This window comes from Cyprinodon tularosa, unplaced genomic scaffold (genome assembly GCF_016077235.1).
Source record: "Cyprinodon tularosa strain WSP-4 unplaced genomic scaffold, ASM1607723v1 ctg691, whole genome shotgun sequence".
NCBI classification, from domain to species: domain Eukaryota; kingdom Metazoa; phylum Chordata; class Actinopteri; order Cyprinodontiformes; family Cyprinodontidae; genus Cyprinodon; species Cyprinodon tularosa.
Genome location: NW_024039442.1, coordinates 939,354 through 958,496, shown reverse-complemented (window position 1 = coordinate 958,496; position 19,143 = coordinate 939,354). Strand labels below are relative to the sequence as shown.

The 19,143-nt window shown below is 38.7% G+C and overlaps 1 protein-coding gene across 1 annotated transcript; it reads left to right on the top strand.

Annotated features, from left to right (window-relative positions):
• Positions 1–2,008: 2,008 nt before the first annotated feature.
• Positions 2,009–18,766, top strand: LOC119771853 (secretory phospholipase A2 receptor-like; the record flags this gene model as incomplete). Its single annotated transcript, XM_038268036.1, has 14 exons — positions 2,009–2,224; positions 3,329–3,393; positions 4,725–4,828; positions 4,907–5,043; positions 6,371–6,488; positions 6,611–6,747; positions 6,878–7,019; positions 10,365–10,600; positions 13,041–13,224; positions 13,318–13,452; positions 17,049–17,171; positions 17,251–17,427; positions 17,977–18,012; positions 18,192–18,766. Coding segments are annotated over 14 exons (2,028 nt in total), but the record flags the coding sequence as incomplete, so codon positions are not given.
• Positions 18,767–19,143: the final 377 nt, after the last annotated feature.

The window sequence follows — 19,143 nt, the reverse complement described above, 5'->3', positions numbered from 1 at the left end:
AGAAGTTTTTGAGGAAGAAGAAGAAGTAGTATTTTTTTTTATTTTTTTTTAGACTTTAGAAACTCAGAAGCTGATCAAATATCGGGTTAAATATCCGTGGGGTGGCCGATGTCCAATATTCAGTTTTAAGGCCGATACAGGCCGATACCGATAGGGGGCCGATTATATCGTGCATCCCTACTTTTGTTTATTTAATTTTTTTGCTGTGCAGGGAAATCTTTCTGTGTAGCATTCCTACTCCTTAGTTTTGACATAAGAATAAAGTGTGAATGCCTAACATTTGCAGTATAATGTTTTACCAAATGTTGCATCCAGAGAGTCTTTACTATCATCCCGTGTCTTTCAGCAGCTGTGACCTCACTAAGTGTCAATGCTAAAATTGAATCCAAGGCTACTTGATAACAGTATTTGTTTAAAAGTGTGTGTGTTCTCAATAATTCAAGAAGTTATCGCATCTGTTTCTTTTTTGGCAGGTCCCCTTACCCTTTTTTTTTTTTTTTTTTTTGGTCAAACAAAGCAAAAATAAATGTCAAATATAAGCTCTGAAGTTACATACAGGAATATTATTGTTTTTTTTTGTCGGTATATCTGTCCTTACTTCCAACATTCATTTTGCTTCTTTTACATGCGCTGTAGTTTTTTTTAAGGTTTTATATCTAAAATTTGCCATGAGTAATATTTAATTAAAATAATATAGTAATATTTGATATAAATGCATTTTAAAATAATAAGAAGGAGAACTTAAAAAGAAGAACTTAAATTGCTCAAACAAGGCAACAATCAAATTCATTATCTAAGGCAATATGAACCATGTTGAAAATAAACTCAGATGTATTTTATGTGAGACTCAAAGACAGAACAGCTATCCTAAGGGTTTGGCAAAAAGGAAAAAAAAAAAAAAACAAGAAAAAAAACCCTCCCCTTTAACAAGATACAGTGCAAGGCTCAAAGAAAAGGAGCCAGAAAAATTGAAAGTCCCTGATTGAATGTCCTCTCTCTGGAAAGGAAAAATAGAAAATCCCCCCAAAAAGTAAAAAACAAACAAACAATCCACTGGACTTTGTTTCCAAATTTCAAGACGTTTCTCTTCCTGGATGGAAACCTCAATGCAAATTGAACCGCACGATTTCCACAAAAAACAGAAGGATTAGTCAGTTTTAAATGGCAGCAGTAGGTTTGTCAGTAGCTCCACATTTACACAAATTATGGTTAAACAAAAATGCACTTTATGGTTAAACAAAGATGCACTGATGTACTTTATGAGGAGAATGAAAACATTGATAATATAGTAAAAGAAGAAGGGAAACAGACTGGCTGTAAGTAGGTGAGTGAATATAGTAAATAAATCTTTGCTTTTATCACAAATATAATCAGGTTCTGTATAGATATTTGTAGCCCATGTTAGCACATTGCCTTGGATGCCGTCTATTGCCTCTCATAATTAATTAAACAATTATTTTCTCCAAGCAAAAAATAGAAAAACAATATAACTATGACAAGAAAGAGGAAGAATTATTAGATACTTTCTTACAGATGAACAACCAGCAGTTCCCGTTGGTTACTGTTGTGTTCAGCTGCTCGCAACACGCCTGTCTATCTTTATCTTGAAATTTTTCAAGACTCTTTTTTAGTTTTGGGAATATAATATTAGGGTTTCAACCTCTAAATACTTGGCAGTAAGTATGTCTGAATGGCATGTTCCCTACTGATAAGAATTAGCTACATTTAGTTTCCTTCTTCTTCTGCCTTCGTACTGCAAAATCCTGGCATTATTCTCGGAAAGCATTCTGCAGGGTAGGTTGGTTTCACTTCTAGAAAAATCATGATCCAGGATTGATTGATAGGAGGCATCATGTCTAAAAGAGAGCTGTGGACGTTTATGTGCCTGGTTGTTTTTATCCTGAAGAGGATATGTTGCAAGAGATATTGCCTTGGGCCCCATATTGTATTAATAGAGAGTTTACCTGGTGTGATACATGGCTTCATGGTGTCTTTAGAGTAAATCTAGGTAAATACAAGGCCCTCCTACATATTTGACATTGTGGTGTTTTTTCTGCCTCCAGAGAGCCAGGCCTGGGTGTTTTACCGTGGAGCTGAATACTTGCTGGCTAACCAGCTTTACAGCTGGCACACAGTGTCTTTGGCTTGTCAGATGATGGGAGCCTACCTTCTGTCCATTCACTCCAGGGAAGAGTCGCAATTCATCAAGGAGCGCTTACGACGGGTTTGTTATTGGCCTTCTTCATAGACTGATTAACCCTGACAGGATACCACCTGTATATATCTGTAAACCACTATTTATAATTGTTTTGCTTCTACATTTCAATACTACCCTGTCAGTGTATTTTGAATCAAAGTAGAACATATAATAAGTTGTTTAGGCTTAAAATAAACAGCTACAAAAAAATAAACGTTTGAAACTTTTACAATCTTAAATCGCTTTATACGAAAATATGAATAATCATAGATGTTTTGTAACTCATTGAATAGAAACGCAGTCAGTCTGATTGAATCAGAGAGGCTTGCTACCTCTGAAAGCCATTATGAAGTTCGCAGTCATTGGAAAATCAGCAAGAATGTAGACAGTTACGCTTACTTGTCATACGACCTGTGATGTTTGAGCTAAGACATCTCTTACTTGTGGAAACTTGCTGAAGTCCATATATATATAGAGGGGTCAGAAGCTATACCAACACAAAGACATCAGTTGTGTTGGTATGTGTTATGACGGGCACTGTCAACTTAATTAAGCGTATACAAGTGTGCAGGTGCCTGTCTCTGAGTGGTTCCTAGAGGATGACGGAGACGTCCTAGTGGTGGAGGTGACAAATATAAAAGCTGCTTTTACCTCCATGTAGAGTCTGTAAGAGTGAACTGCCGTTTATGTTTGCTTAGTTTTTCATGTTTTTCTTAATTATGGAGATACGTATTTGTCATTTGGTCTGTTTACTTTTAATTAGGTAACTTTCAATTAATATTCGGATAGTTTCCCTTTGTTGTTTTTGGCATTGTAACTCTGAAGCCATATGCTCCATTTGTAACTTCTTAATCAAAAATACATATTTTTAAAGTAAATAACGTGATAAAATCTGCAACCTTGTGTGAGTTGGCTGCGTGGGATCTGGAGAGGACTGATCATCCATGCCATGATCTGGTCACCCTTAGACGGGTCGTAACATATGGCTCGTGAGGGGGATTATTAGAAACAACCATTAGTAAGGTGAGGAGTAATTGGTGTGTCTGAATGGGACCTGTGATCTTTCAGGTGTGGGACAATGATTTACTTTGGAGGAGAATATAACTGATATAGTTTTTGCTCTTTTCACAGTTCTCCCTGGGGCCGAGAAGCTGGTGGATTGGGCTTTCCTTTGGCCCACCAGGAGAGGAGGTCAGGTGTGTGACATTTGTTAAATATCTTTTCTGCTAAAATATTGTGTAGACAGATTTGTCAACAATAGTTGCCCTGGTCAGCAAACACAACAATGACCTTGGGTTACTTGATTTTCAGGTAAGACATGCCGAGCTTGTGATGCAATTTCTTTCAGTCTTGTCCGGTTTACAAACAAAAAGAGTAATTACCCACAATGTTATGATTGTGGGTTTTTTTTTTTTTTTTTTTACTTCTACTAGCAAAAACAAGTCATGCTTCTGCAATTTTCTTGTCTGAAGTGTTAAATAAAACAATAACCCAGTGTATTACGTCATGTTCATTTTGGTTCAATCCTCCATGCTCCAAGTTTTCAAGATGGGAACATAGATAAAAGGGCTGCTCAAGTCAAACGTTCTTCTCGGAAAGCTGCATGTCCCTGACTAGCCCTAATATAAAATACAGAATGGCTGCCATGTGCTTCTTGTTGAACAAAGTGTTTGTGTGCCTTTCTGATAGTTTGTATCAGATTGAACCTGGTGGAATGTAAAACATAGAGGTTAAACTAAAAAGAGAAGTAGGGGGAAAAACATCCGCTTTGGATAAATGAAAGAACAAAAGCTATGAAAATAAAATGTTAACGCCCTTCCTTCCTTCCTTCCTTCCTTCCTTCCTTCCTTCCTTCCTTCCTTCCTTCCTTCCTTCCTTCCTTCCTTCCTTCCTTCCTTCCTTCCTTCCTTCCTTCCTTCCTTCCTTCCTTCCTTCCTTACCCTCTCTCTCTCTCTCTCTCTCTCTCTTGCTCTCCCTTCCTTATGATACTTTTTTTCTAAACTTAATGTGCTTTCATTCCTTCCTTGATTTCTTTCCTTGCTTATTTCCTTGTGTCCTTCCTTTATCTCGGTGTTCTTGTTAGCTTCTTTTTTTTCCCATTACTTCATTGTGTCTCCCTTCCTTTCCTTTTTTCCTCCATTATGGTCATCCTTTCTTTCCTTTATTTCTTCCTCCTTTTTGGTTTTTATATTAAAAGCCCGAATGCTTCACCTGGCATCAGTTCTTTGTAAATATTAGTGTTATGAACTAAACACAGGACAGGGGACTTTGGAATGCCAGACTTGAAAGGTATATTTAGGAACCCCGACTTTGAAACCATAGCTATAAGACCCTGTATATAAATGTTGTTGTTCTTATTTAAGAGCCAACAATTTATGCTTGATTTAATGAAAATAATTTAGACTACAGTTACATGATCTTTGGACTATAAGGTAACAACATAATTTTAGTATAATTAAAGGCGAGAAACCAATCTGGTCACATTTTTCATAAGTTGAACCACTTTGTGCTTTTTTGTCTTTTTAAGGTGGAGCGACAAAACGGAGATACAGTTTCAGAACTGGGCAGAGGGGAGTTCAAACGCTGATCTTAGAAGAAACGGGATGTGTGTCTCCATGTCTTCTTCTACAGGTAGACACAGGCAGAGCAGCATGCTGCTTCTTATTTGATGCCAGCAGGCAGCTCTGAGATGTAACCTGGATGTTGCAGGGAAGTGGTCATTAAACAAATGCAGGGAACTTCATGGCTTTGTGTGCAAGAGAAGAACAGTGTCTGTGGTGGAGACTCCCCAGGAGCCACACTATATTGGAGCATGCCCAGAGAAGTGGCTCTACTTTGGACACAAGGTATACCATAGTGCTTGCAGACATACATGCATATATGTTCATTTAAATGCATTTTTAAGAGGACTGTGCTTTCAGCTGTACATTGTTAATAGCAGAAATTACATCTGTAGATATTAATAGTGACATATTTGTTTCACATTTTCAATTTTTTATAAGACAATTAAAATTTAAAATGGACACCGTGTTAAGATTTATCTCTAAAAATACCAACATATGACAAACTTTGAAACATCAGTCATTACGCAGTTATTCTAGCCCTTTGTCATGGTAAGAAGAAAGCATCCAGTATTTTGTTTTTTTGAGGTTCAACGTTCCCTGCAATCCAAGGAGTTTCAAGAATTTAGAAAAAAATAATGGATTCTCTTAATGTTTTCTTAATACAGCCTTAAACTCTTCTATAGTCAAAAAGGACATCGGTCTGATGGCTGAAGATTGGTTTAAGGCTGTTACTGACCCAGGAAAAGATTCTAGAAAACACAGAAGCTAAATGGCAAAATAAAAACAAAAAAAGATCCCTTACTCTTTGAAGACCTGATTAAAGATGCAGACATAAATGCAAACCTCAAAGAACTGGACCGATGCTGTGAAAGGAATGAACCAGATTTCCTCCACAGTTAGGTCCAAGGAAATTCTTTTAGAAAGCCACATTTCTAAATTGTTCTTGTAATATGTTGTTGCACAACTGCTCAATCCCTGACTTTATTTAGTTATGCACTCACACAGTAAGGTTTGGCACGACTCTTGTATAATGATCAATAACTTAGAGGAATGTGCTTTGTGTGATGTACATATTAGAAGGGATTTTGATTATTGTACAACCTCATAAATATTTAAGATCTGTATCATTTCTTAAAAGGCTTAACTCTCATGAATGAAAATAGAGGTTCAGATATTTACTTTCCTTCTTCAGTTTCTCAGAGAATGTTCTCATTCTGAGCTACCTCCTCCCACTTGTCTAAAATAATTGGCAGATCCTCAGCTGCTTTTGAGGTTGAAGCATTATTTACTCATATTACATGTAGGTTTGACTTTGCTCAGGTCGGATGTACTCTTAATCCAAATGTGGAAAATATAGAGAGCAAAAAGCCAGTTTATTAGTTATTAAAAAGTAAGCGGAAGCACTGGTGTATTTTAATGCTCTTCATCCTTTTATTAAGATTTTTATGTTCTGATTCCTCATAACCTCATCAGGTATGACTGCTCCGTATCCAACCTTAGCAAGCCTTTTAGCTATGACAGCTTGTATCTTCTACCTTTGAAACTCCCGTTCTAATGGTGCCGAGGGAATTCTGGTTAGTCTTACTGCTTTGTGTGTTTGTGTTGGCAGTGCCTCCTGCTTCACCTCCCTGGCAGCCCAAACGAAGGAAAGAGTTGGAAAGACGCCCAGTCCATCTGCTCTTTGTTTCAAGGCTCCCTGGTTGCCATAGAGGATGAGATTGAACAAGGTAGAGCCAGAGTGAACTCTATGATGGTTCATTTCAACGGGAAATCGATTTAGCTTTGTTCCTTTTCTCATTATTTCCCTGTTTTATTTAGTGTTTTTGTTTTCATGCTGTGATTTCTACAGCATACATAACCATGCTGCTCCAGGGCAGCTCTGCAGGTGTGTGGATTGGTCTGTGGGACGAGGACACAATGAAATGGACCAACGGGAAACCAGTCAGCTACACCAACTGGTCTCCAGAGCCAAATTATTCTTACTCTGTAAGGCCACAGAGAATGGTCACGGTCTTTACAAACCTGCCAAAAGTTTGCCAACAAAGCATAATTCAGCACGCTATACAGACCAGTGTGTTTACACATAGCTTGATAATATCTTGTGTTGGCCTCTCAGAGGGAGGACTGGCTCAGTAGAGATGTCGATGAACCGCTCTGCACGGTTTTGTCCAACAACCACAACTTCCACCTCACCGGGAAGTGGTATGACGAGAAGTGCAGCAAGACCGGATATGGCTTTGTTTGTCAAAAACCCCAAGGTGAGGCTGCATGTGGATTTGCTTCCTTTGTTTTCTAGCTTCACAGACACATAAATGTGATTGACTCTGCACATTTCTGCATTGAAGCTTTGATACTGAGGGCCAGCATGCGTTTTGTCCACTCTGTGGTCAACATGTGTGACTCAGTGGTTCTCAGTCTAATTGCAGAAGATGCATTTATATCAGAGATATAAAGCAGACCCATATAGAGAAACAGACCCATACAAAAACCTCCAGCATATTTTATAGTGGACTTTTAACCCTTTGATTGATACCAGCCTTACTTGGATCGTTGATTCCTGAAAAGCCTGATCATAACCTTAAAATAGCAATAAGTAATAATAATGACACCTAGTGTTTAAAATTGGAACAACACAAAAAACAGCATCCTTAAAGGCATAAGGAGGGTTCTTGCCATCATTACATGCAAAATTCCTGTTTTAAACACTGGATGTTGCTGCATATATAATTTTAATAATAATAATGAACTTTATTGATCTCACACTGGAGAAATTCACTCTCTGCATTAACCCATCCCCTTGGGGAGCAGTTGGTTGCCACTTTTGCGCTGCCCGGGGAGTAGTGTGGGGTTAAGGGTCTTGCTTTGGGACCCAGAGTGGCAGTCTGTGGGAGTTGAACTCAGAACCCTAATGCAATGCTCTAACTACTAGGCCCCCACTCCCCTAAATAGCTGGTATATGGGTCCTGAGCCCTACCTCAACACCATAGCATGGTTAGCAAAGTTTGGCATAGCATAGTTTGCTTTACTTTGTAGCTGCTTTTTGACGTCCGTCAGATTTAACAGTTTTCTGTCTTTATGTTTAACATCTTTGTAAGGATGCATTTAGACTTAAGTCTTGTTCTCTTTCTGTCTGGTGGACTTTAACCAGAGATGGCAAAAGTACTCACTTTCCGTACTTGAGTAAAAGTACAGATAGTTGTGTTAAAAAATACTCTGGTAAAAGTGGAAGTACTGATTAAACTTCTTTACTCAAGTAAAAGTAACAAAGTACAGGCTTGTAAATTTACTTAAAGTATAAAAGTAAAAGTAGAAACCACTTTTTTCATGCCATTGCCTACATTTTAAATGGATGTCTGCCAATAGGACTAGATCTCCGTTGTGTTCATTTTCAATCATCTCGTCGTCCATACTATTATGCTAACGCCACCGCCACCAAGCTGCAATGATTTGCCGCGAATGAATACCGCCGAATCTGTCGATTCATCTTGTAGTGGTGCGTCAAATGCAACGTAGATTCCCATCCAATTAGATTAAATTTGGTATTGATGACGTGAAAAATAATACAGTACAGTTACGAAGTATTTGTACTTCGTTACTTCCCATCTCTGACTTTAACCTGAACCTTAGCATGGAAAACCATTCTATTACACATTACCTGATGTTGCTGACTTCCTTTACTGTAATGTTTGGAAAAGTCCAACTGAATCTAAATGAATCAGAAAGCCATGAACAATTTACTGACACAAACTTAGGAGCAAACATAAAAAAAATATAAAAATTTCTTGCAAGCTAAATAACAAACATCTTTGAACTGCACAGTGGAGGAAATTCCTTTTTAAAACTGTACTAGTGGGGTTTGGTCAGTGAGTCATGTATACTTAGTAAAACAGCTGGGGAGATTTATTCAATGACCATAGTTGGGCATTTGCTATTCTTAAGTGAACTTAAGAGACCCATAACAAAAGGAAGTAAATGCCCCCCCCCCCCCCCCCCCCCCCCCCCCCCCCCCACAAATAAAAAATGTTCATAATCATAATGGGGCAATCTGATTTCTAAAACCACACACACACTCACCAGCAAATCTCCCTTTACAAATCACAGCAGTAACTCCAATCTACCGTGAAGGTTCCTCTTTACTGTCTACCCCTATACATCCACATTAAACCGTAAAAGGTCAATGATAAGGAACTAATGAATGCTGATTTGTATTTAACTGGGCCAGCTGACCCATGTTATTTCATGGTTAACAATGGCAACTATGGAGAAGAGATTTAAAAAAAAACATTCAGTTTAAATGAGGCAGAAATAAATGTGATAACTGAGGGTGAAAGTTGTTAGCTACAGTAGTGTGAAAACAAAGGAAGTGGTATCACAGAATGATCTGTTGTTTCGGGCAGAGAGTCAATTAGCTGTTGATTATTAACACCTGTGGGTTGATTCAGCTGGTAAGAGCCAGTTGACAAGAACCCCATAATACCTCAAAGAATCGTGCACCCAGCTTTTTTTTTATATATCAGAGTTGTGTGCTCTGACTTCATTTTTTTTGTTTAACACTGGGTTGGTCTCTCCAACACTTGAGCCAACTCAGTAAATGAATCAAAGAGTAAGGCTCTACAGTAGGTAGTCTAATCAGCTGCTAAACAAGTCATAGGCCAGGAGATCTTCTGTAATCCCTGAAAATGTGTTCCCGCCTCATTCTCCCATTCACACGGTTATCCAGCTGTGCTTAATGTGTCCTTTGCACAGCATTACACAAGAGTGTCCCAGCAGAATCTAAATTATTAAAGCAATCATTGTGATTGTTGCACAACTTGTCCCAATTTATAGGTTAATCTGTTGTTCACATCACTTTGATGACCTTAAAGGAAGGAAAATGATGGAGAGGAAGCTTTTAGATATTGCCTGGACTTAAAGATTAAGCTGGTGTATACAGCTTTTTTTTAATTCATGTTCGGGTCTTTATTTATAGTTATTAAAATGGTTTTGAATGCTTCTGATGAAGTGAAATTGAATTCCCCACCTCACTCACCTCATCCGCGTCACCAGTTTTCATTTCCTTACAATAAGCATGCACGAGTCGGAGTTGCAGTGAGGACCACACATTTTCCTGACAATGTTGGGCTTTTTTTTTTTTTATATACATATATAGATCCCAACCTTTTCATTTCATAAGCACATTTTAAGGCCCGTTGTGTGTGCATGCAACCGTTAAAAAGGATTTCCCTCATCAGTGGATCTGTGATTTTAGTAGGATGAAATTGCTGTTTTTTATGAATATGAAATGTTTTGACATTTTAGCTTTTATGGAATCTCAACCTTTTTTTAACTGAGTTTTAAGGCAGTGTATATTGCATAACCTTAAATGAATATTGGTCTATCTGTATCTGCATAGCTCTACCAGTATAGAGTTGGACTGACCTTAAAAGATTGAGGTTACATCTGATACTTTCAATAATGACTCAAGGAAAGTTGTATTTTTTTCTAAATATAAGCATGAAGTTCTAAATACCTCCTTTGTGTCAAAAATTAACATCTTGAAATAATCCTTTTAATACACATTGCTAGGACGTTGCAGTGGTTTTACTCTTTTTCTGTCTCTGCAGACACATCCAAACCCCCCACCCACTCCTATCACCACCCTCTTCCTGACAACATTGAGTACAGGAGCAGCACCTACAAGGTTGTGTCTGGTAACATGAGCTGGTACGACGCGATGCACATGTGCCTAGAAAATGATTCTGAGCTAGTGAGCATTACAGATGCCTACCACCAGGCTTTCCTTACTGTCCTTGTCAATAGATTGGACGCCCCCCACTGGATCGGACTGTACAGTCAAGATGTATGTACCAACTCATGTGCTTTCTACTCTATATTTCTACTGTGTGACACTTTTGATATACAGTGAGGAAAATAAGCATTTGTTATTTTGCAAGTTCTCTCACTTAGAAATCATGGAAAGCACTTAAATTGAAATTGTAGGTGCATGTCTACAGTGAGACATAATCTAAAAATAAGAATTAATATATCCCAATGTATCACCATTTTTTAACTATTTATTAATATGATACAGCTGCAAATAAGTATTTGAACACCTGTCTATCAGCTAGACTTCTGACCCTCATAGACCTTTTAGTCTGCCTTCAAAATGTCCACCTCCACTTCATTTATTATCCTAAATTGCACCTGTTTTAGGTCATTAGCTGCATAGACACACCTGTCCACCCCATACGATCAGTAAGAATCCAACTACCAACATGGCCAAGACCAAAGAGCTCTCCAAAGACACTAGAGACAACATTATACACCTTAACAAGGCTGGAAAGTGCTAAAGGGAAATTGCCAAGCAGCTTGATGAAAGAAGGTTCACTGTTGGAGTCATTGACATGACTGTCAATCTCCCTCGGACTCCATGCAAGATCTCAACTTATGGGGTCTCAATGACCCTAAGAAAGGTGAGAAATCAGCCTATAATTACACAGGAAGAGATGGTCAATGACCTGAAAAGAGCTAGGACCACCATTTCCATGGTCACTGTTGGTAATACACTAAGATGTCATAGTTTGGAATCGCTGCCCTGCGATGGAATAGCGAACTGTCCAGAGTGTACCCCGCCCCTCGCTTTTGTAGACAGCTGGAGATGGGGGACCAGCACACCACAGATTCCGCTTGGGATAAGCGTGGTTGAAAATGGATGGATGGTTTGAAAACATGGCATGGAAGATTCCCCTGCTTAAACCAGCACATGTAAAGGCCCGTCTGAAGTTTGCCAATGACCAGTTGGATGATCCATAGGAGTCATGGGAGAAAGTCATGTGATCAGATGAGACCAAAATAGAAACTTTTGGTCATAATTCCACTAACCCTGTTTGGAGGAAGACGAATATAGAGGACCATCCCAAGAAAACCATCCCTATTGTAAAGCATGAAGATTGTCGCATCATACTTTGGGGGTGTTTTTCTGGACAATGGACAGAGCAACTGCACTAATTTCAAAAGAGATTTTATTGTGAGATTTTGGGGAAGAACCTTCTTCCCTCAGTTAGAGCATTGAAGATGGGTGGAGCCTGGGTCTTCCAACATGACATATCCGGAAGAATCCTGGAAGGACCATATCAAGAGTCTGAAATGGCCTAGCCAGTCTCCAGACCTAAGCCCAATAGAGAGTCTTTGGGGGGAGCTCAAATTCTGCGTTTCACAGCCCAGAAACCTGATGAATCTAGAGAATATCTGTGTAGAGGAGTTGGCCAAAATTCCCCCTGCAGGGTTTGCAAGCCTGGTGAAAAACTACAGGAAGCGTCTTACCACTGTAAGACGCTTGCCACTTGCAAACAAGTCTACTGTACCAAATATTAACATTTGTTTTCTGAGATGTTCAAATACCTTTTTGCAGCTGTATCATACAACTAAATAGTTAAAAATCATACATTGCAATTTGTGGATTTTTCTTTTTAGATTATGTCTCTCACAGTGGGCATGGACATACGATGACAATGTCAGACCCCTCCATGATTTCTAAGTAGGAGAAAAAAGAAAAAAAAAAGCAGGGTGTTTAGATACTTATTTTTTCCTCACTGTATGAGTGGGTGTCTAGCTTGCCTTATTGCTCTTTGCTTTTAAAATCTTCTGTTGAATTACACAGACAGTTTAAATTCAATGGTTTTGAAGTTCTTAAGTAATCTAGAAGTCAAGACAACTTAATCCAGGGGGAAAATAGCTTGAAACCAAATTATCTTGTGGGAAAATGTTGCTTATCTGAATTACAAAGTATCATGGAAAATCCCGGCATGCAGTAGATAACCACAGACTGTGTTGAGTTTGTTTTTCATAGTTTCTCAGCCTTTGTGAAACTCTGGGGCTGTATTTTGGCCTTTTTAAGCCATCCAGATATGTACTTTCCCTCTTAGCAGAGAAAGAATTAGAGTTTGGATCCAGTCATTGCAGATCCCTCATGGGGCTGTCCTTAAAAAAAAGGGAAATAAATAAAGGAAGTGATGGTTTCTATTTTTCTCCCATCTTTCTCCTTGTTAAATTCTATACAGGGACCCAGAAATAGCCGTAGCACTTTACTCATACAACGTCAGCCTCTTGCTATGTCACTTATTACACCATAACATCAATAATTAAAGAAAAACTTCAATTTAGATAGATTATTAGTTACCTTATTATCTTAAAACAAATATTCTTGTGAAAAAGATTTAAAATACTTACAAAAAAGGGTTAACTGCTGTGATATGTGTGGAGCTCCCTGACAATAAGCTGGCTACTGTTAATCTTTACAGAGTGGCATCAATTATAAGTGGTCAGATGGCAGTGACACAGTATACACACACTGGGACCCATCCAATGATGAAGATGATGACTTTGTTTCTGGAGAGTGTGTGTACATGGACATGAACGGGGGCTGGAGGAGAGCAGACTGTGAGAATCGGTTACCAGGAGCTCTTTGTCGCATTCCTCTGCCAAGTCAGTATCATTTCTGTGATGAAGCATTAAAACTGGGATTCTTTACCGGATCTAGTCAGATTTGTAAAATCAAACTCTTACGTTTCTTCGCAGGCAGTAAACCATTTATTTCTTATGAGACGTCCTGTCCATCCACCTGGGTGAAGTTTGGACGAGGTTGCTACAACTTTGAGCCAGTGGTTGAGAAACTCACCTTTGAAGAGTCAAGAATCCACTGTAAACAGAAAGGTATATTTGTCTTCCTTTTTTTTCCCTTTATTTCAATGTTAATCAGTGCAGAATAACAATTTTAAAAGTAAAAAAACTAAATAGTGGCATTAATAATTGCAATTTTTTGGTATTTTTAGATATCCACTTTTAAGAGAAGATAGACTTTATTGATAAATGAGGTCTATGTGGTATATACAGTGCAGCCATATATATACACTATATTGCCAAAAGTATTTGCTCACCTGCCTTGACTCACATATGAGCTTAAGTGACATCCCGTTCCTAATCCATAGGGTTCAATATGACGTCGGTCCACCCTTTGCAGCTAGAACAGCTTCAACTCTTCTGGGAAGGCTGTCCACAAGGTTTAGGAGTGTGTTTATGGGAATTTTTGACCATTCTTCCAGAAGCGCATTTGTGAGGTCGCACACTGATGTTGGACGAGAAGGCCTGGCTCTCAGTCTCCGCTCTAATTCATCCCAAAGGTGTTCTATCGGGTTGAGGTCAGGACTCTGTGCAGGCCAGTCAAGTTCATCCACACCAGACTCTGTCATCCATGTCTTTATGGACCTTGCTTTGTGCACTGGTGCACAGTCATGTTGGAAGAGGAAGGGGCCAGCTCCAAACTGTTCCCACAAAGTTGGGAGCATGGAATTGTCCAAAATGTCTTGGTATGCTGAAGCATTCAGAGTTCCTTTCACTGGAACTAAGGGGCCAAGCCCAGCTCCTGAAAAACAACCCCACACCATAATCCCCCCTCCACCAAACTTTACACTTGGCACAATGCAGTCAGACAAGTACCGTTCTCCTGGCAACCGCCAAACCCAGACCCGTCCATCAGATTGCCAGATGGAGAAGCGCGATTCGTCACTCCAGAGAACGCGTCTCCACTGCTCTAGAGTCCAGTGGCGGCGTGCTTTACACCACCGCATCCGACGCTTTGCATTGCACTTGGTGATGTATGGCTTGGATGCAGCTGCTCGACCATGGAAACCCATTCCATGAAGCTCTCTGCGCACTGTTCTTGAGCTAATCTGAAGGCCACATGAAGTTTGGAGGTCTGTAGTGATTGACTCTGCAGAAAGTTGGCGACCTCTTCGCACTATGCGCTTCAGCATCCGCTGACCCCGCTCCGTCAGTTTACGTGGCCTACCACTTCGTGGCTGAGTTGCTGTCGTTCCCAAACACTTCCATTTTCTAATAATACAGCTGACAGTTGACTGTGGAATATTTAGGAGCGAGGAAATTTCACGACTGGATTTGTTGCACAGGTGGCATCCTATCACAGTTCCACGCTGGAATTCACTGAGCTCCTGAGAGCGACCCATTCTTTCACAAATGTTTGTAAAAACAGTCTGCATGCCTAGGTGCTTGAATTTATACACCTGTGGCCATGGAAGTGATTGGAACACCTGATTCCAATAATTTGGATGGGTGAGCAAATACTTTTGGCAATATAGTGTATATATATATATATATATATATATATATATATATATATATATATATATATATATGTAGGTGAAGTCTCCTATTTAGCAGATTGTTGCACAGGGTATTAAATAGTAATTGCACATTAGTTGTTGCACAAATTATTGCAGTTATAGTACCGCATTATAAAGTTTGACTACTATAACTTATACCACTTAGAACTGTGAACTGCAATGATGGAAGAGCAGAACACCAAATTTTAAATGGACTAATAAAAAATATATTTTTCTTAAGTATTTTTGTGTTGAATATGAGCCTGCTGTAAAACCCCTCCACCTAGTCATGATACTTTTTTCTTTACGAAATAATGTACTGTGCCAGGCTAAAATTTCTAGCAATATTTTGGGCATTTGCCTGTAAACTATTAACTCTCAACTCGTTTGAATGGTATTCTCGTCCTATTATCTGTAGTTTTCCATAAATGATGAAATAACACATTGCTTAAATTACCCTCTGATTTCTTGTGTGGCTTATGGTCATTTAACTGCGTTTTAGCCACCTGGGGAAACTTAGGCCTTAGATCACCTAAAATTTAAAAACTTGTAAATCTTGAACTTGTCTAATGAGTAATCAAGTATCCCATAGTAAAGTAAGATTCTTTCAAGCAAGGTTTATGATTTACCGCACCTTTTTTTGGTTTTCGTTTTAGTTTAATGTTTTTTTTTTCTTTTACATTTTAGACCTTAACAAAGAGCCTCAGTTCCAGTTTGTTCTGAATCTAAAGCTGTATAGAAAAATAAAACTGATTGTAGTATAGTGATTTTAAAGTCTAAAATGCACTCAGTCTCTCTTTAAAAAACAAAAGTCAATCAATCAAAATACTGCAAATTGTAACTCCTAAGTCCTGTTCCTAGCTCCAATCCCTTCATATTTTGTTGGGTTAACAGAAAGAACACTATTTGGGAAGTAAAAGAACTCTGTACTTCTGGACTAAATCTTGGCAGATATTATGTGGAAACGTACATGAATAACGCTTGTTATTTCTTTCTAAAAAAAGAACTACAACCCTAAAGTTACACAAACTTAGCAATGGCTGAGCTCTTCATTATAAAACCCAAAACATATGAAGGTGTATACTTTTACATGTGTACACACTCAATGTATTTCTGTTCAATTCTCTGAGGTGGTCTGTCTCTATATGTCCTGTCACTTGAAGAATTCTGGGAGCTCCTAATCACCAGTATTAATTATGGAAAATCCAGGACCTTCACAGAAAGCCAATGATGAAACACTACTGAGATTTACTGACAAGGGCCCATTACTCCCAGGTACCACTGATGTTTCCAACATTGGCATTAAAGTACCCCAGTAGGGCGATGGCATCCCCAAGTGGTTTGCTGTCCAGCACTACAGCCAGGGACACTCAAAAGTCTAGACATCTTGTACCGACACAAGACGACTGGGCTTGGGAGAGACAAGCGAACCCATCCCAAGCCTCTGCCTCTCTTAAGGAGCTAGGTTTGAGAGCTCAGGCTGGACTATTTCTAGCTAGTATTGGTCAACCTCTTGCTTGAGGTCAAGCTTCTTCCCTCCCAGCGAGGTGACATTTCAAGCCCCAAGAGGCATCTATTGATCAGGTTGCAAAGGGTTCCGCATCTGACTTCTGCCCGATCCATCCTCTTCACGACAAAAAAATTCTGCTCTGAATAAAACATTACAGAGTTTTCTAATGATACTGCCACCTGTGGCCAAAACACAGAACTGTAGCTCTTTCCTGCTCGTTCCGTTCTTGTAGCTCATGCAAGTCTACAATTTTTTATTACTTTTTTTTTTTTACCAGTTTTTTTTTACATTATCTTAATTTGCCATTGGTATCTGAGTTGAGTTGGATTCCAGTCGCTTCTGAGTATCCACAAAATCCATTTGGAATATATTGTTTCCATTTTTCGCAATCAAACCCTTCTAATCAAAAGTACATTTAGTTAAATAGGCTATAGGCTTATAGATGCATCGGTGCTGAACTACAGAGGTGTCGGTCTGCTTAAACTATGTCTTAGCCATAAAGGGTCAAAGATATTTTTCAGTACATATTGTCTTTTTAAGCCTAAATAAGAGTAAAAACACACTAAATGTATTGCATCTAAGAAATTAAAGTTGATTATTATGCTTTGCTCACCATCTAGTCAACACCTCAGATGTCCTGACCATTGAAAGTGAGACAGAGAACCGCTTTGTGCTGGAGCAGCTGTGGTCTTCTGGTTTCCTTCACCGCACTATTTGGTTGGGAATGTACTTCAACATTGACAGTAAAGACTTTTTAACCCTTTTTTGTAACATATTACACAGTGATGATGAGTTTCAGTTAACTTGAGGTTCTGCTTCCAGCTGATTCAATGTCCTGGGTTGATGGTTCACCAATGGACTACACCAACTGGGCTAATAAAGGCCCAGACACAAAACAGCTCACTGCAGATACCTGTGTTACAACCAGGGTGGTCGATGGTGTGTGGCATTTATCAACATGTGGGGAGCAGCTGGGTTTCATCTGCAAAACCTTCTCAGGTAAACATGGGTGCCCTCTAAAGCTTATCAAAGGGGCTACCACATTATAACCTTGATGGTGGCACACTTAATCCACAAGCAATACCTAAAGTGCAACCCACTCAATTGTGACATTCTATGAGGGACAAAATATCATAAAGGATAATAAAGTAATAAATAATTGCAAAACTAACTATGATCCTCCCCTTTTTAAATTCAAATTCACTTGTGGGAACCAAGGAATGTACAGAGACACTAAACTAAGAGCATTTTCAGTACGTGACGTTCTAAATGTAAGGGTGAGCGTTCATCTTTGATGTTGTAAATTAGACAGAAACAAAACTTTAATGAACACAAGCAGGTATAATTAGTTCAGGGCTGTTTGCATAAAGTAGCATTTGTTAGTTTAATAGTTTTTGAGGAATAAATTCAACAAACAAAAATTGTTAACCTTTATTTTTTTCTTTGTATTTGTATTTACCGGAATCTGTACACAGTCAGCTTTCCTGAGTGCCAGAGCTGACTTATCATAAAATGTTACTTAACTTCAGTCTTCCTTATCTTTTCCAGATGTAACTACTGAGGTGGAAGTGGAACCATTAAATGGTAAATCACTATAAAAACTGGAAAGATTTGTTTAGAGTTCTTCAAGCGCAAGCTAACAGTAATTGGTTTCAGTTGATCCCAATTACAGTAACTTGGGCAGAAAATGTCAATGTCATTCATTGTAAATTTCGCCCGTAAACGGAGTTATCTCTCATTGGTCTAAAATATGTTTTTTGCAGGTTTGCATCATGGCGTCATTTCTGCTGCAGTGCTGGTGGCAGTGTTGATCTTTGCCCTCCTGGCAGGAACCATGTGGTTTTTTTACAGGAGGAATCCAGCATGCTTTCGTGGTTCGCCCTCGCTAGGTAGCGCTTATTACAGACAAATTGACTCTCAAGCAGCAGAATCAGATGGAAACGTTCTGATTACAGACCTGGATGCCTACTATGGAGAATAACACCTAAGGATTTTGATAATTTGATAGCCTTTGTGTGTGTCTCAGAGTTTCCTTATCAGGGTGTAAGGGCCAATATAGTCATAAAGCTGTGACACCCAACTTCTCTGCAGACCTGGACAGTGGATGTTTTTGAAGTGTCCTCATGGCTCTCTGGTTTGGTTTATTCCATTCAACATTAGCATCAGCATTGAACTGAGACTAAAGTAGGACTCAGTCCAGTCTTCCAGTATGGAGAACCAGTGTTCTATCTTATGTTATACTTGAACTAAGATCAGTTTATTTAAAATATTGCGTAAATGATAGAGAGAGCTGTAAGCTTTGAATTTTCACACATTTTTAATAAAAAATAAATGAAAACCATTATGTCTGTTTGATAAAAGTTTGCTAAAGAAAATGAATGATTTCTAAGACTTTCTAAGACTTTCTAAGATTTCTAAGACTAAATTCTAAGAAAATTGAAAAAGAGAAGACTCAGAAAAATTGAAAAAGAGAAGGAAAAACTGGCTTTTCATATTTCTGTTAAGAAACAACACTGATAATTTGATATTGCTGATGTGATTCATTGTATGGTGCATACAGGAGCATCTGAATTTGCTGGATCTGCACATGTGGTGCAGCAAAGTTGTCAGTTTTACTTATGTATTTACATGTTATTTTGCAAGTGCTCATGCTGCATATTAGCATTGGAAGGTTTTCGTTTGTTTGTGTTGTTTGTTTGCTTGCAAAGTCCAAAA